We start from the raw sequence: 25,533 nt of genomic DNA, 5'->3' as shown, positions 1-25,533 counted from the left end.
TTACTGAGCCTTCACAGATTTCTTGAGTATTTCACATGGTTACCTCTTGAAAGAAAGGAATTTGCTCAAAGTTTACACCAGTATCTGTGAGAGCAAGATTGGATTCAATTTGGATCATACATAGTGTATTTTACAAAACTTTTTTTTTTTTTCTTTCTGTTAAAAAAATAGGGAGGTTACAAAACCAGAGATATCACTTGGAAAATTCCATGGTTGTTGTGAATCTGAGTCATATTTTTTTGGTTGGGGATGAAACCAATTTAGAATGATATGGTTCATGCTTTAGAAATTTTGTTTTCACTCTTAACAGATGGACCATATGGAAAAATGTGAACTTGCTACTGAGGCAGAAATATGAAGAGCAAGTACCATATTTCAAGCATTCTACTTCCAAAGGCATGTTCTGGGGGAAGATTTATTTTCTCAGAACAATGAAGGCAATGTGTACTGCTTAGATACTTATTTTAATTAACACTGGAATACTAGAATTAAAAGTAGACATCTATATTTTTAATGAATTAAGAAGAGAACTGTATTTTGTCTCTTCTGTTTCCCAGTACATCCACTTTCAAGTACTCACACTTTTATTTCTTGTGTGGCTGTATTGCATCCGGTTTTGCTACACAACATAATGTTTCAGTTCTGGTAAGTATTAGAGGGTATAGCAAAAGGCCCTGCAAAATAGCAGTGGCCCTGACTGTCCTCAGGTAAGAATACTTTTTCACTGTCTTACTGTAAATGAGACTCACCCTCTTTGATTTTACAGATCTGATGCTCTTTCCAAAAAGGTCTTGGGCCACCCAGAGAGAGGCACATCTGCCAAATCTGGGAATTGCCTATTCTTTCACTTCCAGCCCCAGAACGAAAAGTTATTTCTTGTCTACAAAAGGGGAAAAGATCCCCATTTCATTCAAGTGTCTCCAAGACATTTAATTAAAATACCAGTTAATCTGTAACACTGAAGAACAATCACAGTCAGATCTCTGACTTTTTTTTCAAAAAAGACCCCATACCAGTGCAAATGGGATACTCTGAAACTGTCAAGAACATACTAATTGTTAGCAAGTCTGCTAGATGCTCAGCTCTGATGCCCTGGAGTTTTCTGAGCAGTGTTTGGATACGAAGTTGAAACAGGCAAGTAGGCTATCGTGCATGCCCTGGAGAGTCATAGCAAACTGTTCATTTTGTACTGTTGGTGTATAATGATCACATAAATTTAACAGAAATCTTTCTCTCTTGAAAAATAATCCAACACACCAGACCCAGTAACTTTTCCATATTCACTTTAGCTAAAAATTATTCTAAAGTCAATGAAATATTAATCACTTTCAGCAACAGAGCAATCTGTGAAAAAACAAAACAAAACAAAGCTCATAAAATCCAGGTATCATCCTTCTACAAAAAAAGAAAACTCACAAGTAATGCAGACCATTGTGGGGTTTTGTTTGTTTGTTTTGTTTTGTTTTGAAGTTAACAACAGAGACACCAGTCAATGCCTTCCTGGCCTAATGAAAGCACCACAGACCTTCAACTAACTTACCCACCAGAGCCATCTTTACAATTAGTGTAAGTTCATTTTTCATCCTAGAAGACTGAAAATCTATGCAGCTAACAGCAGATTACAGTTTTCACTGACCACTGTCTCTTCTCTGTTTGAAAACCAGCAATATCATCTCAAAAGTGTCCTCTTTCCTTTCAGTCCTGCTAAGTCCCAAGGGTATTTCCCAAGGTTTAAATGCTGAGTTCCTTCTCAAGCCAGAGAGAAACATTTACTGTGACTAGTTCAGCTCCAGAGACAAATGCTACATAATGCGCTACCAGGCAGGAGATGAACTCCAGTGCTGTAGCTACTCGCAGATGTTCTCCAACACAATGGACTATTGCAAGAGCTGAATACAGCACAGGCCAGGACTTGAGATAAGTGCACAAGCACACTCTGAAGCTAATATCATACTTACATGACTTCCTGAATTAAGATCCTCACACAAAATAGTAACCTTCGTCAATCACCAAGACATTAATTGTTTTTTATGCAACTAAATAGAACAGCAAAAACTGCAGATGTTTATCTGGTCTCATCAGAGAGGGTTCAGTTACTGCAGTTACAATAAAAATACAATAAAAATAACCAGTTTTTCCTGTATAAAGGGTACTTATCCAATGCAGTTCGAGCACCCTTTTTTTATGTTATTTGATGTGTGTTTAGTTTCTAGCATCTGTTCCATTATTTTTAACAGAAGGCTCAAGTTCTGTTACTTCATACCATGTAAACATCAGTGGGCCTTGCTGTGCCAGTATCACGTGGGAAGGTTTCCCAGCTAGCCTCTGCTATGCCTCACATATAGAGGACAGAGGTCATTCTTGGTAGGTTATTTTCACTTGCTTAAAAATGAATAAATATCTAATGCCTCAAGTACAGAAGAAGAAATTGTGTTCAGGTGCTCTTTTGAAGAAAAGGAATTTCTGGAACCTGATGGCTCCACCAAAGTAAGCAAATTGCATTTCTTACCTGCACAGGTATCTTGGTGGGTTTGGGAGGTCTTTAACCATGTAACACTCTCCCCCATTTACACAGAAGGCTTTCTGCTTTATGTCACATTTTGTGAGATGACTTGTCCCAGTTGTAGATGTGGAAGTGGCTGGAAAAGACAAGAATGAAAATACTGATCAGAATGGCTTAGTTTTTCTTCCTGACTGGCAAGTGTACCTCTTTGTGATGGAAGAAGTAAGGCCAGGGAAGACCTGGCAAGTCCTCTGAGCTCTCTGTTGCTACAAGAACTAATTTCCTGACCCTGTATTTTGTTCATTGACACAGGGAATGGAGTTTAAATCTGAACCTCAGAGATATGCTACCACACACCAAGCCTGGGAGGAAGGGAGGATTTCACTAGCCCTCTCCACCAAGTCACCTTAAATTTCGGCAACACTCATGTATATTTAATTTTAAAATGTGTAATTTATGTTCAGTTATTTATATTGCTTTAATTGCATTCAAGTAAATTTGGCGTGTGAGAGTCATTACAGATGGCTGATATAGTGCCCAATAAAATGAGACCTTGGATGAGGTTTCTTCCTGGCATTGCCTTGAAGTAGGTGTTTTTCAGAGGAGTTTAACCTGAGGTCCTGTGCTGATTCCATCGCTTGGGACTGAACCCCTCAGTCCAGCCACTGCCTTCTTCCCAGAGGAGAGAGTGACTGACTGAATGCTGACTGGTTCTTCCCCTGCTCATCAACAACAGCTGTTGTTGCTCTGGTTTGGCTATGTGAGGAGAGAGAGACAGAGGGAGGACAGGGGACTAGAGGCATCATCCCTTCCTGTGCACATACAATTGCCATTCTTGTGTCCACAGGATTCGTTGATCCAGATGCCAACGTACAGATGGACTCATCTGCATGAAGTATTAACAGTTTTGGGCCAGCAATGCCACTAGACACCATTAAGTATCTAAATTGCTATTAAATGTAAGCACCACTGTGCCTGCACCACTCCCTGCTGTGTTTAGGGAATACGTGGGGAAAGCAGAAGCATGATTTGGCTAGCAACCTTTAGGGAGGCTGCCAGGGTAGGATGAGAAATCCCAGACTCAGGATTTGCCCATGCAGTGTCTGTCAAGTAAATTATAGTGCCCTGACCAAAGGTAGCAGTACTGTAGGAGAGACCGTGCTCAAGAAGTCCCCATTGCAGTCATTTCTAGTAATTACTAGTGTGAGGTGAGTCTACCTGAGGTTGCCCCAAGCTACCTAACAGCAATAGGAATGAGGAGGAGGCCATATTACAACCTCAGCATCTCACACTGCTCTGTGCCTGCAAAACCACCCCTGTGAGATGAGTTAAACCCAAGTCAGGCATGTAACTGCTGAGCTGCAGCTGCAGACCCAAAATATGATCTCTGGTTGCCCCCTAGTTCGGATAAGTTTTGCTCTAAATTCTATCAAAATGGGGTATGCATGCTTGAAGTCTGGACAGCAGTCAGTACCGAGCTCAGGAACCATGCCACTGATGGGCTTTAGCTATGGCTTTAGCTCTGGCAAGTAACTCAAGTTATTAATTTAACTTGATTCTGTCTGCCTAAAGCTGAAGTGCTTAGTTGTAAGGTACTCTCCATTGCTCACAGAAAGCAGCTCAACTTATCCCCACAATGGGTGGGATAAACATCCCCTTTGATGGTATCCATCTCCCTACACTGACTGCAGAGTAAGCTTAAACTCTTGACAATGTGGATCTAATTTTTAAATGGCTACAACTAGCCAAACTGGCTGTCATCTGTAAATGTGAGGTTTGTGTTTAGCCATCTCCAGACATACAGAAGTAAGAAATTTTGTTATAGTGCTGAACAAACCCCAATATTTTTGTTTCTGAAAGATAGCTTCTACCCTGAGGTGGACCAATGGCTTTATCCACTGAATGATTCCACTGAAGTTGACTAGAAAGCTGCAAGCACCTACACTAAAGTTATCTGATATGCAAAGGCTTTTATAACACGAAGGCACCCAAGGGGCATGTTTACAGTAGGTGATGCGTGATGTTCCACCATTTGCTGCACACATTGAAGCCAAAGAAAAAGTGCTTTAAGCGGATTGGCTATCAACAGATACCAGTTACACATTTTGAGTTCTTCTTTCTGAGAATAAGGATGAAAATAGTCCCTGTCACATTTGATTTTCATGTTGTTCCCCTCAGCTTCCAAGTAAAACTGCATTTTTAGTGCTCACGACTTGGGAGAAAGGGACACCTTGGTTGGCACCATTTTCAGAGTGGCTTTAGCTATCTTTTTTCAATGAGACATGAGATAGTGACTGGGATACTTAAGTTCCACCCTTTACTCCATCAAAATCCCGTCTGCTTGTCCAGTTAACATGTGTCATACCCGTTCCTTGCTTTGCCATTAATCATCAGCATGATGGCTTCTTTCTCTTTCTTCCATAATGCCTTGCTTGCATGGAGTGCCCTCCTTCAGCAGGCCAGGAAAAGCCCTCCTGTGACCTCTTCTGAAACTTAAGCTCCCTCCTGCTTCTCATTGTTGGCATTGTGTCAGATCTCCCAAGATTCTGATCTTTACTGGGGCCTCTAAGTGCTAAAGAAATGCAAACATGGAGTACTAATTCCTCGTAATAACACATGCCTTTCTCTTGGCCTCTCAAAGCATGATTTATAACCTCTCAGACCAGGATAAATTCATGTCTTGTCTAGAGGCAGGAAAAGAGGTCATGTTTTAAGAGTAGTCTGACACTCCTTCAGCTAGCAGAAGTTCAAACAGGATTTTGCACCCAATGTTGACAAAAGGCTGGCCAACAGATTGCCATCAGCTCAGTGGTGAAAGGTCGCCTGTGCTTGATGTCAGTGGGCTGACCACCATCCTTGCCATGAATCTTAGGACGGGGAGATCTGCCTTGTGGAAGAGCCTTTTCTTCTTCATGGGCTTGAAAGGATCCTGGATTATTAGCCAAATGACAAACTGCAGTATACCAAAACCTAAGATGTGACAAATGTGGGTAAGGGTATCACATCTATACAGTAACACACATTTTGAAGCCTTTGTGAGTCTTAACTAGTAAACTCTCTATTAAGCTTATCCCTGCTCATAGCCCATCCACCATTGTGTCCTTTCACCTTATTAAAAGACTTCAACCTGAAAGTGAGACAAGCACTCTGAGGATATCCTCAAGCTGAGAAAGTGAATGCATTTTTTGGAAGGGAAAAAGACAGTGTTCTCTGCAGTGCTTCTTCAAAAAAAGTCATTTTGCTACCCTGCTGGCTAAAGGAATGTTTTATATGGAATTATGAAGGTAGATAGAGTAGCATGTGGGCTTGTAGCTATCTGTAATTGTTTTAATCATCTTGCTTACTTTTTTTTTTTCTTTAGGCAGCAGCTCAGACAAAAGCAGATCACTGTGGAGTTTCAAAGTAACAGTTTCCAGCTGATGTGAGAGAGTGTTGGATAGCAGCAATTGCTCTGAACTGATTACCAGAGATAGGAATAATCTGTGACTCTCAGAGAAATGTCATACAAGTGCTTTACACATATTTGTAAGGAGTGCCTATACCCATGTTTTTGGCATCACATGTTCAAAACTGTTGTATAAATCTTGCGTGAGCATGTTTTCTGCATTACTTATGCACGGACACTGTAGTCCCAATCTGCCTGAGCTTTGTAACCCCATGGGGTGAGGGGAGAAAAAAGTCTCCAGTGAGCTGTGATATCAATTTTTCTTTGCAAAAGATGCCTAGCTCTTGTGGCATATGACCAGTATTCAGTGAATGCACTGTAAGTCTATTTTGCAAATTAAATACAAGAAACACTAACTATGGTTTTGGATTTCACTTAAAGCCACATAATGGAAGAAATGTGGTGTTTGGGAGCAGGTGTTCATCAATGCCCATTTCACACAGTCTGTAACTAGCCCCAAAATACTGCTTTTCCATACATCTCTAGCAGACATGGGCTTGGAGTATGTATAGTGGGAATGACCGGTAGTGGTGAGCTAAAGTATAGCTGTAGGCCACATATGTGTGTGTTGTTTTTTATTCACCTACTCAAAATTCATACCTCCTTTATTTTCTATAATGTTCTCTTCAGCTATACAAGCACAAGATAGAAAAACTGGTGTATTCTGGAGTCTTATACTAAACACCTAGCTTACCAAAAGGACTGAATTACATATTGTAATGAAATTTGAAATTATCATGCATGATATAACATCTGAAAATATTGCATACTCTACCTTCCCTGCACCCTGCCCCTGAATGCAGGAACACCACACTTAAAAAAGCAAGTATGGACAGTATGAACAAAGTCCTTACTAATGCAAATATTCACACTGCACTGAAAAACAATGAGATCTGCTCCCATCTACAGGAACTGCCTAAAGCCATTAGCAAGAAGAAAAATAAGAGCTATTGCATCTTACAAAACTGCTCTCTAAAATGTGAATTACTGCTGTAAAACTAACTTAGGATCATTTCATGTCAAGCAGACACAGTATCATGTTATTTGGAGCTTACCTGGGGAATCTCTGACCCTTTCTTGTCCTGACACAGAAAAATGCATTTTCTTTTTCTCTCTTGCTTTCAAAAACCCCTCTGAAGTTCAGTGGCTAGAGCAGCAGGAATCACAGGCCCTGTGCAGGTGAGGCAGACTGCTGAGAGAAGCCCTAAGTGATCTCTGAGCACAGACTGAGAGGGAAGGGCTTTGCAACCTAAACAGAATAGTGTCCATGACTCTTTGAATTGAATTTCTGCAAAGATGGTGTAAAATCAGAGGACGTGCTCAAAGTTGTGCAAGGTGACTAGATGGCTTATGACTCAATGGAGACAAAGTCAAATGTCTGCTGCAGCACAAAGAAAGGTTTGCCATTCTCACTGGAAGGCCACTTAGGGGATGTAAATATGCTGCCTTATTGAACTGCAGGTGGACACCTTTCCAGTCTCCTCTTGTAAACAAAAAGAGTAAATTACTGGGTAGGAACAGAACAAATACTTCTGTTTATCACTGTTTTCTGAGACTAAGGCTTGAGCAAAGCTGACTTGCACCTGACACCAACAGAAGAGAAAGGGACCTGGATGAAGTGAGGGAGGGAGGGACAAAGAGGGAGAAGGAAGGGGAGACACACGCACACAAGTTAGGTTTGAGGTCATGAACTGTGTGCCCCCAGAAGAAAGTCAGCTTTACTATCTCACATTCCCTTACTTGAAGCTTGTGAATTTATTTAAAAGTACAATCCAGTTTCCAATTGACTTGCTAATGGGCAGTTTAAAGATGTCCAGCCCTGATCTGCAGGGTAGATTGATTTCCAACATAACCTTGGCAGTAGCACTCAGTCCCTCTGCGTCTCTGTTAAACCATCTACATTTTCTTCCCTCTGAATACTGAGCCTATTCAACTCTGACTTCCCCAGTGAGCCTGACTTGCAAAGTACTTGTGACTGCAGAAAACCTTGGCATTTCTGCACCACACTGATGAGGAAAACTGCTGGTTCCAGCATAACTGTGGGCAGCAAAAGCTATGTGGGTACCTTCAAGGAGAAGAGAAGCCAAAACTTGAGACCAAATAAAAAACTACCCCCTTCTAAACAGACAAGTATATCCATTTTAGCAGGTGTGTAGAAGGATGTGTTTCATGTCCTTCATACTTAGTGGTTTCGGAACTGAAACTGCACCCCTGTAGCTCTGAACATACCAAAGGTTTAAAAAAAACTACCAACACCAACAAATAAACCTCAGAGAAAAACAAATCCCAGATCTCTATAGGAGGCATTTACAACCTATTTCATGGGGCTTCTCAGAATTTTTCACTTTGCTTGGTGATGTGATATGCTAAACAGGCTGTTCAATCTAATTATAAGGTTTTTCAGCCTTTGTCTTCAGAATTAATATGCAGAATTGCAGATTCCTAGGACCATCACAGGAGATCATTTAAGGAGCCTGCTGTTTTGCCAGTAGCTGGAATTAAGTGCTTACAAGTTAGTGGAATTACTCTCTGGCCCTAAGACAGTGCTTTCTCAGTTTGGAACTATCTCTATGAAGATCAGGACCAGCAAGAAGGAAACAGGAAGTCACTGGGTCAGCAAGATAGAAACTTCAGAAAAGATTAAGTGCACATAAACTCTTGCTGAACCAAGGCAACGTGTCTCTCTTCCCCCTACCACACGGATGCAGTGGCAGTTTCCCCTCATGAATCCAACCTTAGCAAAGCAAAGGAAAGAAAAAAAAAAAAAAAGAAAAACAAAGGACAGACACTTCAGCTTGCTGCACCACCCGATCACTTCCTCCCTGATAGGCCAACTGACTGACCCACTTGGCAGGCGCGACTGCAAGACCTGTACAGCATCTGGCTCACCACAGAGGGTCAAGAGGTGACACATGCTAAAGACAGCCTGACCAGCAACAATTTTTGTTTGCTTCATTTAACTTTGAGATGGGAGAAAAGATGGGCAGAGACACATACAGCTCATGGGTTGCTAGTGAGGAAATGCAATTACTGTTTGCAAGCACTAGAGTTTTCAGAAAAAGGAGGTTAACATGGGTTTTGGAAGTCTGCAAGGGTGCATGGAAAGACCTGGTTGAAACAGGGCTTTGAGACAAGGCATACTTTCCCACTGCCATGAAAGATGTTATCTTTCACTTTAAGGTGATGTGATAAGCGTTCACAAAAGGTCTGCAAAGGACTTTAGAAAACCTTCCCCACCTGATGAGGGGAGACATGAATGACAAAACACAAGGCAGAGACGGGCCAGAGGGTCCCAAGACGAAAATTGTGTGTGTGGTGGTGAGGGGCAGCAAAAAAGAAAAGAAAGGAGGTGTAGAAGAAATCTGCATAGACTGAATCAGTGCAAGAAAAATAGGTCTAAGCCCAGGAATGCTAAACTGCCAACCAGATAAGGAAGTGTCTTTATGATTGAGGGACTCTCAAACAACTTTGATAGTACCAGGAATGGGTGAGAGGGTCTGTAAACTTATAGGTTTTAGATTAAAGCAGGCAGCAGATAAGCAGATGAATGCAACTGCCATGACACAGTGAACTTTATCCATTGTGGAGTCCTTTGGTGCAGTGGAGAACATCCCACCATGTGGAGAAGCCTGGCTGGCCAAATAAACTGTAGGAAGGTATTCCTGGCTCACTTTGCTTCAGAGGCTGCACCCTGCTCTTTCCCACACTTGCTGTGCAACAAGGTAAGATAAATAACTCACTGGGCTAGACATTCATAACAGGGGTAGAGCCTATGCAAAGCAACCTGTAATAACACCCAGTAAGATGCACCCCATCACAGTGGACCTTACTTCTATGTGTCTCCACAGAGCTCCAAAAGGTCACTTCGACTTGCTGGGGAAGGACCAACAGTGAGGGTGCAGAGCGGGCCCTCAAAACTGTAAAGGGGACTTAAAAGTGGAGGTGAAGCTTCATGAAGCAAGAGCTGCCCAGAGAGTACAGTTCCTCCACCAGTGCCCAGGTAGGGGAGCTATTGCATAAACAAGGGAAATCAGCTGTTGGACAGGTGAGAAGCCATCTTCTGCATATGTCAGGGCATAGATACCAACTCTAGGAGAACTGATTGCACCAAACCACTGAGCAGGTCAGGTTTTCCTGTTGGTGTCATGACCCTGTCTAATCCATGAGAAAGGGGCTATTGCACTGGCTGCAGCTGCATTATAGTCCGGAGAGGTGATTCATGAGACCTAGCTGCCAACGTCCCTCCTCACAGGAGGACTGGAATCGAGCTAGTAAAGTGGAGAACTAATGCAAACAGCATCATTTGCACATAGAGTAAACAAGCGTACTCAACAGTTTTAACTTAAAAAAGGCTTTTGATTTTTAGAAAGGGGAAAATAGAATGTTGACAGAACTGAAAGGACGAACACATAAAGACTATGAAGATTATGAAGACAGATCACTATCCTGCAAGGAACTGTTCAGAGACAAATCCTCACACTAGTCTAGGGTCCTAACAGCTGCCCAAATCCAGCTGCAGGTTTGGCTTGGCAGTAAGCTCTCTGAGGCAGCAAGTACAGCTGTGCTTATAGTACTTTCCCTGCTTTGGGACGCAAAATCTGGATTATTTCCCTTCTCCAGTCCATGCCTGATGCTTTCTGTGGAGGTTGTTCATGTGGTTTACCAGTGCTGTAACGCATTTTCAACTACTAAAATAAATTATAATAAAAAATCTAACTCTCATTAACTGCAGCTACTTTCAGATCAGGTAGCAGGGCTGTCTTACTGTTCCAGAGAGTTCCTGCGGCAGAGGATTGTATTACAAGTTGCACCTAGTACCATCCAGTTCGCCTTGAGGGGTGTGTAGTGATACTGACATACATATTTCCTTATCACATTGAGTATTGAAATGGTTCCATCCCATTAAAACACAATCAGTCAAAATCTGTTCTTGATCCTCTTTCCTCTGAAGGATTTTTGTTATTAGTTCCAAGTATACAATTATACTTCTGTGGATAAGTGCAAAATCTCTTCACTTCTTTATCACAATCTGCTTGCAGAGATGTGGGGATAATAAAGACTATTCAGCAGCTTATAAAAGGAAGCACGCAAGCTTTCTATTACAGATGATGTTTCATATAAAATCAACATGATAATCTTTGTCAGGAACCCTACTTCAGGAAATTTCAGCAAGAACATACTGAAAACTGAGCATATAAGCAGATACAAATTCAAAATAGCACTCAAGTACCTGCTTAATTTGTAGTCACTTTTTTTTTCTGTCTTTAAAAAGTTTTTCTGAAACAGAATGGATTTCATCACAGTGCCATAAGTGTTTAGTCTTGTTGAAAGCAAAGCTTGCTCACTGAAATATGCCATGGTAAGTAAGTTTGCAAAAGGAAGCTGTGTCTGTGACCTTTCCTTGAATTATTCTAAATGTCCAGTTCAGAATTCCTAGGCATGCATTACTCTGTCTCCTTTTGCATAGTCTGCAGTGAAAAACATTCATGAGTTGACTAATTCCAGAATGAAAGAAGCTTTCATTGATTTTGAAGCACATCTCCAAAATCAGCAAGGGCATGTCCCTTCCCCCCACCCCCACCCCCAAAGCACAGAAGACTCATCTGTTGCTTTCCCAGTTGTCTTCTGCTTCATGGGGGTGGCCATGAGAAGAAGCCACTGGAAACCTGAGGCATGAAAGGGATATGCTGGCCCTGAGGCAATTACAGCTCAATCTCTTTGACTAGCCTGAGGTCCCTTGTTGATGAAGTAAAGCAGAGTACCAGAGACTGGCTCTTCCCATGTAACAGTAGCTCGTGTGACATCGTTTGAAACACAAACTAGTACAAAAATATACCTCCATTTCTGAATCAAAGATATGGCAACTTCTCTCAGAAAACACGAAGGATTGCTCCCAGGTTGCCAAGTATCTCCTTGATATCTATGATAAGAAAGTGTTCCAATAAAGGATCGCCAATAAGACTGGCAGGTAAGAGAGATAAGTAAAGAACAAGAATCCTTATTGAAGACAGCTTCCTCCCTAATGCACCAAAGCTTGAATTTATTTGTCAGTTTAGTTTGGTATTTGTATTCTAGAAGAGATTTCCAAGGAATAGGATTTTTATTTATTAAAGTTGCTTTACAACTCAAAGCAAGTTTTGAGATACAACCATCAGAAAAGAAGAAAGACATTGTCTCACTCTTAAAACTTATTCCTTACATCTGAAATGGACCATTCCCCTTGGAAAAAGGTATGAGAAACTGTAATACTGAGCTGATGGGTCTCTTATGCAGGCCCTGCAAGAGGATTCAGCCTCCTGGTCTGTTTTGAAAATGCTCAGTGAGACCACAGAGAAAAATCTTCTCTGGGCAGGTGCACAGGGACATTTCCAGTCTGCTCTACACCAGCACAGCCATGGGAGCCACCTTTTGAAAGAAAACAGGGTTACCACTTCCCTGCTTGGAATTTATGTCTCCAGAGGAGGGTGGTGGAGAGAGACATTATTAGGTGTTTTATTTACAGCAAGATCCTTTGGACTCTGTAAGCTGGGTCCTTTCATAGCAAACTGTCAAAGCACTTGAAATTCTATAAAAGAAAGTTATTTTGCCGTAGGGAGCCTTTTCTCATATCCCTCCCTGATTTTCAGCCTGGACATATGGAACAGTCACTGTTTATAGTGCTGTTTGAAAATAAGTGTGTATGAAAAGATACTTAGGGAAAACATACTCATGTCAGTAAAAAGGCAAACAAGGATGGCCTAGAAAACACTAGTGGGCTACAAATCAGATTTATAATGAAATGCTAACACATTCCAAGCAATTGTTGTGTTAATAGAGTCACTGTCGTACCCATGTGTTTGTGCAGAAACGGACCTGCAACAGGGATGGATCCATAGGAATGGACCCTGATAGGGTTCAAAAGCCTGAGCAGAGTGTGCGTCTTTGCTAGAGGCAGTTTCAGAGTGGAGAACATGCAGTGGAAATGAACATCATACTTTCAACAGAAAGCCAAGCTTTTTGTCCAGCTAAGGGAGGGGATTTGGCAACAGTGAATGCACAGTCACATGAGGGAACACTTTCGACCTGCCCTGTCTACACGTGGCAGCTGTTCTAAGGTAAAAACATTTTTGTGAAGGCAGTGCTATCCTTGGTCCTTGCTCTTCAGCTTGGAAGGGGCTCTTTGCTGATATTTATTATTTCTAGCACTGGAAACAGATAGATTGCTGTTATGTACCAAGATCAAGGAGAACACCAGCCAGAAATGAGAAGAGTTCACAAGGTATGTAAACGGCAAGAAACAGAGGTACACAGAGACAAGGACACAAGAAAACATCAAGAAATTCTTCATGGTGACAATCGAGATTTTTCTGTTGATTCTTCCACAAAAGAGAATATTCCAAGTAAATAAAGATGTGTGGCTTACAGAGAGCCCCTCCAAGCAGGAGGCAACATCTGTAGTGGCTGTTCGAACAACCATTTTATGGTAAGCAACACCCGGTTGCTGCCAGAAGGTAGGAACCTGCACTTATCAGCTGAATCGGAGGGAAGAGGAGATAAGCTGTGAGGGGGGATGGGTGTGCAATGAGATGAGAAACCGCTGAAGGGAGGCAGGAGGAAACCACTGGACAAGCCTGATGAGGTGGAGGTCGTAGGTGTGTGGGTAAGAGCAGAAAGCTGTGCTCTAGTGGTGGTAGGCACAAGGAGCCCTCCAGACACAGAAAGCCAAGCTGGGCATCCACCAAGCCTACACCTTTTTAACCTCTTTATTTCAAAGCACTACATGGGGTGAAAGGATCACCTTTCTCCTGTAGACCAGGCCTAAACTTTTGGGTTCATTGCAGAAAACTGCTAGTGCATGTGGTACCCCATCAATAACCTTATAAGTATTCCACTTGCTCCACATAATTTTGAGTTCCTTTGTATCAAAATGAAAGCACATTTTCATTAATAAAGCTTAGAGAGGGTTTGTTTTTCCATCTTTTTTCAGTCTACAAACGGAATCATTATGGTTTCTCAACTGCTATATCCATTTTATGGTTCCATAGGGGGTACATTCAAGCAAAAATCTGTGCTAATGAGAATCTCGAGTGTCAAATATGTCATTGTATCCTGCATGTGACTGAGCAAAGTGCCATCCACCAACCCACAGCAGAGACCCTAGGGATTGTCCTCATCACACTGCTCATCTGACAGCCTTATTTTCTGGGTTTCAGCCAGTAACTTAACAAAGTCCAAAAGACATTCCAGCAGTCAGAAGAGAGTTGTACACACCAGCCCAGTGAAGCTAGGTGTGGTTTTCACCCAAACCAGAATGTGCTTCATATGCCACAGTTATTAGGCAGATGTATCAATCTCTTCCACGATTGTTCCAGCATTAGGAACAAAGAAATCCCTGAAGTTCTCCAGGACAGAGCAGCAACCTAGCACAAACTGGTGAATGGGAAGGCTACCAAGTGTACAGGATCCACATTTTAGATGAATACTTGACAGTGGCAGTTGTGGAGCTGTCCTGAAGTTATGGAAGATGTAGGCATAGCATTTATTTATTTAAAAATATTGCCTTGAAGTATGAGCAAGAAGATCAATAGTCTAAGACATTTAGATACCTCGAGTCAAACCTTCAAAATCCTGAGATTAGTTTATTAGTTTTATTGTTTTGTTGCTTTTCAGCCTTTGAGCCTACCTTGTATTGCAACCTAAAAAGTTAGGCTTTTCCTTTTCCCTTTCAAGTGAAAGCTAAAATGTAGCTTGAAGAAAGCAACCAAATGCTGCAAGGATCCTGCCTACTACGTGTGCCAGTAGCACTGCAACAACATTTTACCACAGACTGAGGAACAAGGCAGTCCACTGCAAAACTGCATCTAAATACTGGTTTTGAAGGATCCTTGGCTGCTGTACCAAAAGTGAACTGCAAAAGCAGTTAGTTATCAGTTATCAGCCTGGGAGGTGATGAGGGATTTAGTAACAAATTATTTCTTTGACTCTTAGGAAGGTTGAGCTTTTTCACAGGACAAAACTAGTCGCTGGCTGATTTTCTCCAGCGCTGAGGTGTTTGTGGGGGAAAGGGCTTGGACACCAGCCTGGTACACATAATGGCACTGTGGCTGTGACCAGGTTAGCATTGCATCTCTGTGCTGCCAGAACCGATGCTTGGGGGCAAAATAGGTGCCTCTGTGCTTTCCTCTGTCTGCCCTCCATTGCAACCTCCCTTACCAATCTGCGCCTCCAGAAACTCCGGAAGGTTCTGGTGCAAATACCCTGGTGAATATAAAGTAAAAAGAGGAATTTCAGCCTAAATCCATCCAGCCTCTCACAGGATGCACAGGATTTTCACTGGAAAATACTTCAGGTCAATGAAGACAAGACAAAGTCTGAGTATCTCAGGGAAAAAGAGAACGATTTTTTCTTTCTTCAGGGTATTCTCTTACAGTCAAGCAAAGCTGACTTCATGTCTTTTTCAAATTTCCTGTTGGATCAGAGGCCAATTTCAGCTCTCTGCCTTATTTAACCTTATTTAACCTGTCAACGGGACACAAAATTTAAATGACAGATAGTGCTGTGGCAGATACTGTTGTCTTCCTCCATTTACCCAAAATGGCTTGTTTCATTCCACCAAAGCCATGTATTTTGTTACCAGGAGCATCACTATCATGACAGCAATGAAAGCCCTGTGTGTTGGTAGTACACCAGTGGTGAGCTAAGTTACAGTGCCTGTGCAATCTTTTTACTGTCCTAGTACTGTAGAGATGACCCCTAGGTGCCATTAATTTCTGTGGCCTTTATGGAGCTCACTGAGTAAGATGAAATTACATTTTACTGTGCAAAGAGTCTGCTTTAAGACAAAAGGGCAAACAGGCCAGGCGAATTTGTCTGCCAGAGTCACTTGCCTGAAATGAGAAACTGATCCCACTGACATAGTGAGAGTGGGTCCTTCTCTTCTCTGACATTTTTGCACCATTTATCTGCTTTTATTTATATGCACCAATGAAGAGTGGACCTTTGGGAACAGTTTTCTTTAATGCTTCTAACGCTAAGAGCAGCTGTTCGAATTAAATAGTTTGAGACACTGCTTGCATGAAAATGAGTGAATTTGAGAATCTAGATAAAAATTTTCTTTTTTAGCAATGGATGAAAACAAAGACTAGCTTAAAACATTCACATGTGGGGAAAAATAAAAGTCTAAATCAGTGGATGGTAGCTTTGATTAAAGAGTTTACCAACTGAAAATGACTTAACAGTTAATAAAATCAAACTAACACAAAATATACTTAACTTCTAGCAGTAAGTATTTTCTTATTGTTTTGGTCTGTTATTTTCAGGTAGTTCAGAAATTTGCTGTGGAATAGGATCTTCTCTTTGTTACTCATGCTGAGCAGAAAAAAATTTGGTATCAAAGAGATACCCATTAACATATGATGTTAGAAAAAATAAAATGAAAAATTCTTTCATGCATTTTGTAAAGCTAGAAACAAGTTCAAGAAGACTGATGAACATATTAAAACAATTTTATGCTTCCAAAAGCATGAGGAACATTTTTCACTCCCTAAGTTTTATTTCTTAACTAGTAATCAAAAGCAGTTAAGAAGAATGTCTAATATGTTTAGAAGGATTTGAAAGTCAACAAATTGGAAGAAAAGGTGAATCAACATTTAAAATATATTTCCCTATATTCTTGGAAAAGAATGGGAAGACTGACAGTCATACTTTTCCTGCAAGGAAACAATCAGAGAGTCATTTTGGTTGGAAAAGACCTTTAAGATCATCGAGTCCAACAATCACTGTCTTCATTTAATTTATCATTTTACTCTAAATTGTGATTAAATACATTACCTGAAAATTGGTAAAAAAGAAAAAAGTAAAGCTTTGAACTAAATAATTATCAAAATCTTTTAGGTATATAATCAACACATACAGCTCTTGTCTGGCGCATATCTGCTGCATACCTATCAGAGTGGTGCCGTATATGCTGTTTGTGCCATGGACATCTATCAGGGGAGTAGAAAACTACCTACGTCTGAAAAGTAAAGATACTGATTTTTCAAGAAATTCTTCTACAAGTTATTTCTTCCTTTCTGCTTTACAGACAGACTAGACTCATCCTGCCTTGAAGCTGCCTTGAATTATGGAGCCCAAAAATGGACCCAAAAATCAGCACTGTGTTTCTTAAATCTGAGTTTAAATGGAACAGTATGAACTCCTAGTGGAATTACCCTGGGTCTATACTCTTGATCAGTGGCACAAAGTCAATGGTAGACACATTGTACAAAACAGTGAGAAGAGAATGCTGTTCACTGCCTCCCATATTTCACACATACTCTGTGTGATCTGATGGAGTGTATCCCATTGGAAAAATAAATGGGAGAGGTTATCACTTTGAATTAAAATGGGAAAAAGCAAGTTTCAGGGATTTCATCTCTGACCTGAAGTTTGCCAACTAGAGCCTTTCCAGAGGCTGAAAAAGAATTACGGCTGCCTAAAATGATACTTCTTCTGAATTGGTGCAGTGCTGAAGTTCAAGCCTATCTCTCACGGTTGTAACAGTGGACCTACAGAGCACAGTATTTACTTTTTTCTGTTTTCAGATCCTTTCTCCCTACTTCTGACATTTTATTTTAGGCTTTGCCAGACCAGTACTCCAGGCTGTCTTTCTCAGTCTTTGTTTCTCGTTACATCTTCCCTCTGGTGCTCCCCACAGCCCTCCTGCTTCATCAGTTGAAGCCATTTCAGTTTCTTCTGATTACTGTACTTACGTGCCTTTACAGCACTCTCCCTGAAAGAGGCAACAGGGATATTTTGGGGCTCCAGAAGCACAAGACATTGACAAATGATGCCCTGCTCTCCTGAAGGCTAGTAAGGTATATGGCAGCAGGTGACATGCTGGGCTGGCAAAGATGCAACTTGCCTGTGGCCAGCTTGAACAGGGCTGTCCTCTTTCCTTACCTCCAGGTATGAGTTTGTCTGGAGGGCAGGAGAAGTGTGTAATCTGGTCAACTAAGAGAGGCTGGGGGTGGTTATTGTGTGGGAGCAGGCTCAACATAGTAACCAGACCCATCAGTAATTGCATCCTCTGCATGTTCTGGTGTGCCTGGCTCCTCTCCTAGACTGACTGCTGTCTGGAGACACGTCTGGTTATATCTTGATACAGAATATGCCCTTGATGTTAAGTAAAGGGTCAGAAAGAAAAGCCTCAGCTCAGCTACTTAGTTTGACAAAAAAGTCCTTTTAAAGTGTTTTTGAAGTGGTCCCTCTTCCTAGGACTTCAGCAGCCTATTTATTATACAGAGCTTATAGCTTTGGATTTGAAATTGGAGATTCAGCTTTCCTGTTGGTTTCTTTCCCCTAGCCTTTAACTAGGCCTTTCTGCATGTTCAGTGGAGAGTAAATTAGGGGCAAGTGACTGGCACATTAAGAGAGGAAATTACCAAGCAATACAGGGGAAGAAAAGGCAGGCAATTATCAGAGCTGATTTCAGCCAATGAGGTAAGATAGCTGAATAAAGAACCCCTCTTTCTTAGTCTGTTAAATAATAAAGTTAATTAACCTTTGGGCTTCAACTTTATGCAAAAGCTAGCCCAGACAGCCTGCTTAAAGCACTACCTTGATGCAACATGCACATATTCCACTCTCAAGGTGTACAGGCAAGTTCACTGAGAGACAGTAGGTTTGGGTCTCAATCTCACAGACTCTCAAATGCCTTGAAAAGCCCTGCCTGGAGTCACACATTGGTGAGTGGCTCTGGAGGAGCTCAGGTCTCCCAGTCCTGCTGTATTCAGTCAGCAGAGCTATGGGAGCATCCTCTGACTGCAGTAGTACCAGCCCTGCTCAACTAGGACAGACAGTTTCTGGATATGCCAATCCTTTCTGTCCCTCCTGCAAATGCCCACCCAGGTCAGTGCTCTATTTCGTGCTCTGCTGCAGCAATGCTACAGCTACCTGTGGAACTGACTTAACTGCCCAATGATGTGTTGGTTCAGCCTGTGCTTTAACACAAGGCAGCCTACATGTTGAAGCCCAGTAATACTGCTTCAGTCTCTCCCTTTATGATACTTTATTTTTTTTTTTGAGGAGATTGTATATTTTCTTTTCCAAAAATCTTTCCAACATACAGTAATACTTAGAGCAAATACACATGGATGCAAATTATGATTGTCAGCCATGAACATATTATAGTGACCTCAGAGAAGGTGGGATTTCAAAGACTCAAGTCAAAAGAATCAAGGGAAATTCTAGAGTTGGTGGTATGTCTTCTGGCAATGGTGCGTTGCATGAGGAAGAGAGTTCAAGGTAAATTAAATACTCCAAGGGATTATTTTCTCATAACATTACATAAAATATACTTATTCATGTAACAAAGAAGGAAAAAGTGCAAGATATATCCCTGGCCATTTCCAGCATGTCCATAATTCTGAGGAGCATGTTCAGCCATTAATCTTACAACCAGTATGTAGAATATACTGCAGTGATCTAAAAACGTCTGTTCTGAAGGGTCAGCAAACCCTGAAAAGGAAAAGATATGTATGGGAAACAAAAAAGTGCTTATGGATCCCAGGACTTACTGATCTTTAGATCCTTTGAATATGACTGTTACTTCTGTACCGTGGAAAGCTTAAACTAAAATGTTGGGTCTCCTGCCTACTAAATATAACACCTACAAAACTTTTATTAGAATGAAAGATTGCACTTCCAGGTGGGCATTTAACCATATGGAATCACACATCACATGCAATTCCCAATTACCTGCTCATGAGTCTGGATCAATCCCATCATTCCTCAATATCAGTACACTAACAAAAAAAAAAAACAAAACCAGTACAGCAAAATTTAATAGCTGATGTAAATCTTCCAGAATTCACTATTGCCCTGGACTCTGGCTGTACTTAAATATTTCTTCTATTAAACCATGATGTCATATAGTACATTTTTCATAGGTGCTGAGTATGAGCAGCCTTCACTGAAACCAGAGAGACTGGCAGGTGCTAATTACTTCTGCTATGTTTTTTGAGAGATTAATGCACAACAGAGATCTCTTGCAGTTGCAGGAGTAGGTGGCAGTTTTCAGTGAAAGACTAGTGATTTATGAGATGGATGAAACATTGCCAAAGTCTTACAGGCCCTTGATGTCAAGCATTGGTTTTGGATATATGAGCTGATCAATGAATTTGGACAACTGAGCACTTGAATACCCAACTGGCCTAGCTCAGACTGTCCTGATCAGCCCTTTATATTATAATAAAAATCAGGCTGCATTAAAAGTTGCAATGAGAAGCATCTTAACAGCTCTTCTATTTTCTTTCTCTTATTCTTCAAATTTCCATGTAGCTTCAGCTCACTGTGGTAACACTAAAGGTGCACGGATGTAGAGAGACAGGGAACACTTTATAGCTACAGCACATCCAGACTCTCTGAAACACTGGAAAAAGGAGCATTTTCTAAGTTTCCTATGAGGATCCAAAGGCTTATGCTGAGATTGCTATGAGGATTTCTTCTTCCAACATGTTAACATGCCCACAAAAATCCCTCCTTGTAACTGCATGCACCTGTTTAAGATTAGATCAAATCTGGGCTTGATGTCCTCTGCTGCAGAAAGCACACAGGAATGTGCTGTGTTTGAAGGAAAGGAGGAATTTTTCCTGCTGTATGCAACAGATGTGATACTGCCAAAGCCAGAGTAAAAAGTGACAAGGAGGAGATAACCTCATTCCTCCTGAGAAGCAGCAGAGGCAGATGAAACTTCACCTTTCTTCCACCTGTCTTCTTATTTTTGTATGCCTCAAGGCACTGAACAAATATGGACCAGGCTTTGGTGGAAGGGAAATTCAAATAGAGCAAACCCCTATTCCTTCACACACAGAGAACATCTATTGCTGGCCCCAGGCCCTGTTGGGAGGAAATCAGGCTTATGACAAAGCTCTGGAGCCTTCTTCCTTCTCCTTCTCCTCTTACTGATCTGTTTCTCCAGCCTTGCCAGACCTCTCAACCCAACTGACAGAGACCTGAGAAGAAGACTCACACAGGCAATAACCCCTGACAATTGGCTCATTTTGCATAAATGGCTAAGGCCCCTCATCAGGAGCAAGAGAGAAAGGACAGCCAGTTCCTGCCTGCACCGTGATAGACCTTTGTGCAAGAACGCTGCCACAGAAACACCTACGCACCTGCACCTGATAGTACTTTGAAGATGGGTCAACAGGCAGAGCAGCAACAGATGGCTCCGGTAGATGAGGTCTATACAGTGAAAGACTAGTGGCACCCTGGTGTCTCTCCACACACCCCTAAAATCACATTCCAGGTACATCGGCACCAGCTACAAGGAATGCTGAAACCAACTGCCTTCTTCATTAGCATGCTGGGATTTAAGGTTGAATACATACAAGCTCTTCTGCCCTTTCACCTCTGTAAGAGACAGTGGCTCTTAGCATAGTTAGTGTGTGAGAGATGGTGGTTCTTAACACATGGTGTAAGTGTGGAAAGCTGAGATATTGTGAATTGTTGTCTGCATGGTGAGAGGAGAGTGGAGTAATTGAAAGCTCTCTGGAAGCCGAAGGATGTTCTTCAGCAGTGATGCAGTGATACAGCTGCCACAACCTGGAGCGAGTTACCACCTCAGCCCATATGCTAGCTGAGTCTTGCTGCTCAGCCCTAGCCCTGTTGTTCCTGCCCCTATACTTTGGTTATGCAGTCACAAGGTGGGGAGCTAGAAATGGACGAAGGCAAGTCCGTGAGGCTCAAGCACCACCTGGCAGCAAAAGATGGACCTAGGAGAAAGGCCTGTACGGAGAACTGATGCTATATCTGCTGTTGTTACTCACCTCTGCAGCATCCCTATCTTGTTCAGTGGGTTGCCCTGCAAATTTCAGAAGACAAACCCAGAACCAATTGGAGCTAGAAGGTCCTCCTACCTGTGTGTTATGGGATCGAAGGCAAAAGAGATGTGCACTATTCTGGTGCATTCCTGTCTGTCTGGAAGTGGCTGCATGGCTGCCATTGAAAAGCTGCCATTTTTGCTTGATGATGCTGTCGGGTGCCCTGAATGACCCCAGCAAGCTCAGTTTCTGATAACCAGATAGATTAGTCAGAGACTTCATCCACTCCTTAGCTGAAGCATTTCCTTCTGCTGACCACTCTCATCTGCATTGTTTCCTAGACTGAGTCAGGGCAATCTCCTTCTTCACCTACCTGTCATCTTGGCCTGTATTTCTGTTTTGGTGCCAGATTTTAGGTGGGCCAGATACTGCCATTTGTACCAGTACCACACAAACAGTTCCAAGAAGAAAATCAAGGTCTCTGATGGTTTCCACTGAGTTGTTCTAGTATTTTTCTTACAGTTCCATGCACAGAAATCTAATCCAATGAAACATCTTTCCTGTTTCAGCCTAATGATTTCCTGTGGCAACAAGCTCCACAGTTTAACTACATGCAATATAAAGTGAGTCTGCCTGTGGTCAGCTATTTTAATCAGCTTTTTAGCTCATCAAGCACATCCTTGCTTTTGTACCAGTAGGCAAAGAGAGCGGAACCTCCTCTTTACCCTCTCAAGGTCATTTTTAAAATCACCCAACCTCTCCATTAAGTCCCCCCAATCTTTTCGGTCCAGTCACCTCACATAGGAAAAACCCTGAGAGTTTTTTCAAGCTGTCTGCTATTCCTTTGATGCTTTGCTGTATTCCTTTCTACTCTGCTATTCCATCTGAAATGAAGCAGCAGGCAGCACTGTATACAAAAGTATGAAGGCATAGCGACATTTTCCCTATAGTTTTCCCACTCCAATTTGTATGTTTCCTAACTTCTACTATTGGGTCTTTGAGCACAGTAGTGTATGCAGAAGAGATATTCATTTGGATTTTAAATGCCCTAAATTACTGACCTACAGCTCTGCTAATGTAGTGGTGGAATAAGCTTTCTCTGTTTCAGAAATATCTGTAATGCAAGTGACAACCAACCCCAAGGTCCTTACAACCAAAAGTGTCTGGACAGATAAAAGAGAACAGGTGATATATCCAAGGATTGACAGAGCATCAGTAGCAGAGGCAGGGAAAATGCTTGGTTGTCCTGGGCAAAGCCCGGAAATGTCAGTGAGCAGCTTTGTTCTGGCTTTGCCTCTGTTAAACAACAGTTGGGCTATTTACACCTATGTCCTATGTCATCTCAAACAACCTAGCAAAGTGGGAAGGGAAACATCACAAAAAACATTAGGAACAGGTCTGTTTCCTTTAGTCTGTTTTCCTGCATCCAGGGGCCTAACTTTCCCACCGTCCACTAGGAGGCTCATTTCTTCCTTTTTTTTCCCTGTTTCATGTATTATTTGCCTGTTTTCTTTAATATGAATCATGAGAAATAACTCCACAAGCTCTGCTCTAACAGATCTGCACAGATAGGGTCACCCAAGAGTGACCTACTTGTAGCCAAAGTTTAATTTTCGACAAGTAAATAAGCAATGCCTTTGATCCAAAGGTTTCAAGGAGGAAAACAGGACAAAACCAAAGGCAAAAGTCAGTCAGTTATGCCTGAAAGACATAATACAATCCACAGTATATATTTCAGGTTAGAGGGGAAGGAGGAAACAGGGAGCTCTTGATTCACATTCCTCATTCCACTGGTCTCAGGGGTTGTTTAAGCCTTACTTCTGGTCTGATTTACAAATAGGTATATCTCTTGCTTTTTATTTGTTGTCTCTTTGTCATTTTCTTATTGGCACATCAGGTCCAAGAATGGCCACTATACAGGAAACTATTGCAAAATGAACTTTCTCATTGAAGTGACAATTTTCCAGTAAACAGTCTATCTCCCACTGGAGCTTTCTATTCTATCAGAGGTGATGCTGAGCACTGCCCACAGTGAAATTTTCAAAATCCATTAGTGCCTCTTTTGCTGGCTCCTTAGAGGAAGCTCTCTGCTAACAGGTTCAAACAAGAGCTGAGATTGCATCATGAATGCTGGGCACATCCCAGAAACTGACCTTTGATGCATATAGGGAAGTTTTGAGGCCGTCTAGCTCTGCCCCCACATTGTTGCTTGTAATGCTGGGAAAAAAGGCTGTCTCACAGGAAAGAAACATACTAGTTTGGTTGGACAAGACCCATATCAGTAGAAAAGATGAGAAGGCAGAGAGGCAGGACAAACGGACAGAGAGAAGGCAGTTACAGTACTCTCTGAGGGCTTTTTTCTGCCCCAGAAATACAGAATTCAACCCAGATTTTGGGTGACAGGAGTTGTTGTGTTAAGAACACATTTTGTTTTTTTTTAATGCATGCCTATTCGTTAGAAAAAGATGTGTCTGAATGATTGGTTGTACTCTACCTTCTCTTCTAGGCCAGCCTCCTTTTTCCCCATCTCCATAATTTCTCCGAATTCTTTGTTTCCTCTCTCCTTGTCCTCCCCATCCCATTGCTGCAGTCTTAGCCTCCCTGTACATCCAAAACATGGGAACCCTTCCATTCCTCTCCACTGGGAGCAGATGCTGACAAGCGCCCTAGTACAAACATACATCTTTCACAGGGGCTGCAGCTCTGTTGACATTTTTCTGGAAGGTCCTGGGAGAAATCCAGTCTTGGCAAAACCCCTGCTGTGTTAGCAGAACTGACACACCTCCTGTGCTGCACAGAAAGCTCCATTGAGATTACTTTAAAAATTAAAAAGTAGCATTAAAAATAAAAAAGGTTTTTGACTGGCCCCAGTGTTACAGAGGAAGATGATGTGGCCTCTCAGATTCATACTGATGTTCAGACATAAAGATGTGTGTGGTTAAGTCTTGCTGAACTCAGTAGATTGCATCAATATGTGAGGCTAGATATTAGGTTTCCTGCTTTCCACTGGGGATAGGCTAAGTTCTGGGTTTTTGCTCACAGGATTTGAAATGAGAAGACTTGTTCTGCTTTCTCAAAAGTTTTGCATTGTTTCTATTTTAATTCTGAATTTGTATTTAAGTAAAGAAAATTTATTTTGCAAGACTGCATCTGGCTCAGGTCCCAGTCACCCCGTGCCCACTCTCTGACAATGGCCAGCATGAGATGCTTCAGAGGAAGGTGCAAGATACTCTGCTAATGCTCAGCTATGGAATAAGGAGGCCCCAGGGAAAATTTCTTCCTAAACCCTGTTAGCTAGAGCTTGGCTTCTGTCTTGATGCCCAATGACTCATAGTCCTTCCAAAATCTCATGTTTATTTTTAAGTATTAACCAGTATGACTCTGGCTAATGTTGCTCTTCATATTATGCCTAATCCTGCTTTGAGCAGACATGCAGTCTTTGGCTTCATATATATTCTTTGGCATTAGCTTATAGCTAGTTGCATATTGTGTGAAAAAGTATTTCCTTCTACTAGTTTTGACTTTTTTTGTCTTAAGAAAAATGATTTTGCTATTTTATCCCTCCCTCCTCTGTTTTCCTCACAAATAGCTCTGCCCCAGAGCTGGGGCAGAAGGAAGAGACATGTACTATTGATGTAGGTCGTGAAAACAACCCAAAGACAGGTGACTGGTTGGAAGGCACTACCTAGCCAAACCGAAGCAGTCTTCACTGTGATGTGCCAGCCCCATAAAATCAGAACTTCTGCAAATAGCTTTTAGAGTTGTAGATGTGTCTACAACAAAAAAAATCAAGATTGTGGCAT

The 25,533-nt window shown here is 41.7% G+C and overlaps 1 protein-coding gene across 3 annotated transcripts in view; it reads right to left on the bottom strand.

Annotated features, from left to right (window-relative positions):
• NRG1 (neuregulin 1) overlaps positions 1-25,533 on the bottom strand; it is a gene marked incomplete at both ends in the record, with an annotated part of 174,649 nt that overhangs the window by 26,399 nt on the left and 122,717 nt on the right. For 2 of the 3 annotated variants that reach the window (XM_082075415.1, XM_082075413.1), the window contains one exon: positions 2,510-2,639. In XM_082075415.1, coding sequence (XP_081931541.1) covers positions 2,510-2,639 — 130 coding nt within the window. Of the gene's footprint in view, positions 1-2,509; positions 2,640-25,533 lie in introns of those variants that run through there. The other variant, XM_082075414.1, reaches the window with a different exon arrangement.

The sequence above is a fragment of the Streptopelia decaocto genome (assembly GCF_964273445.1).
Source record: "Streptopelia decaocto genome assembly, chromosome: Z".
In the NCBI taxonomy this organism is placed as follows: Eukaryota; Metazoa; Chordata; class Aves; order Columbiformes; family Columbidae; genus Streptopelia; species Streptopelia decaocto.
Note: the sequence above shows the minus strand (reverse complement) of the source record. Positions and strands in the feature narration are given on the sequence as shown.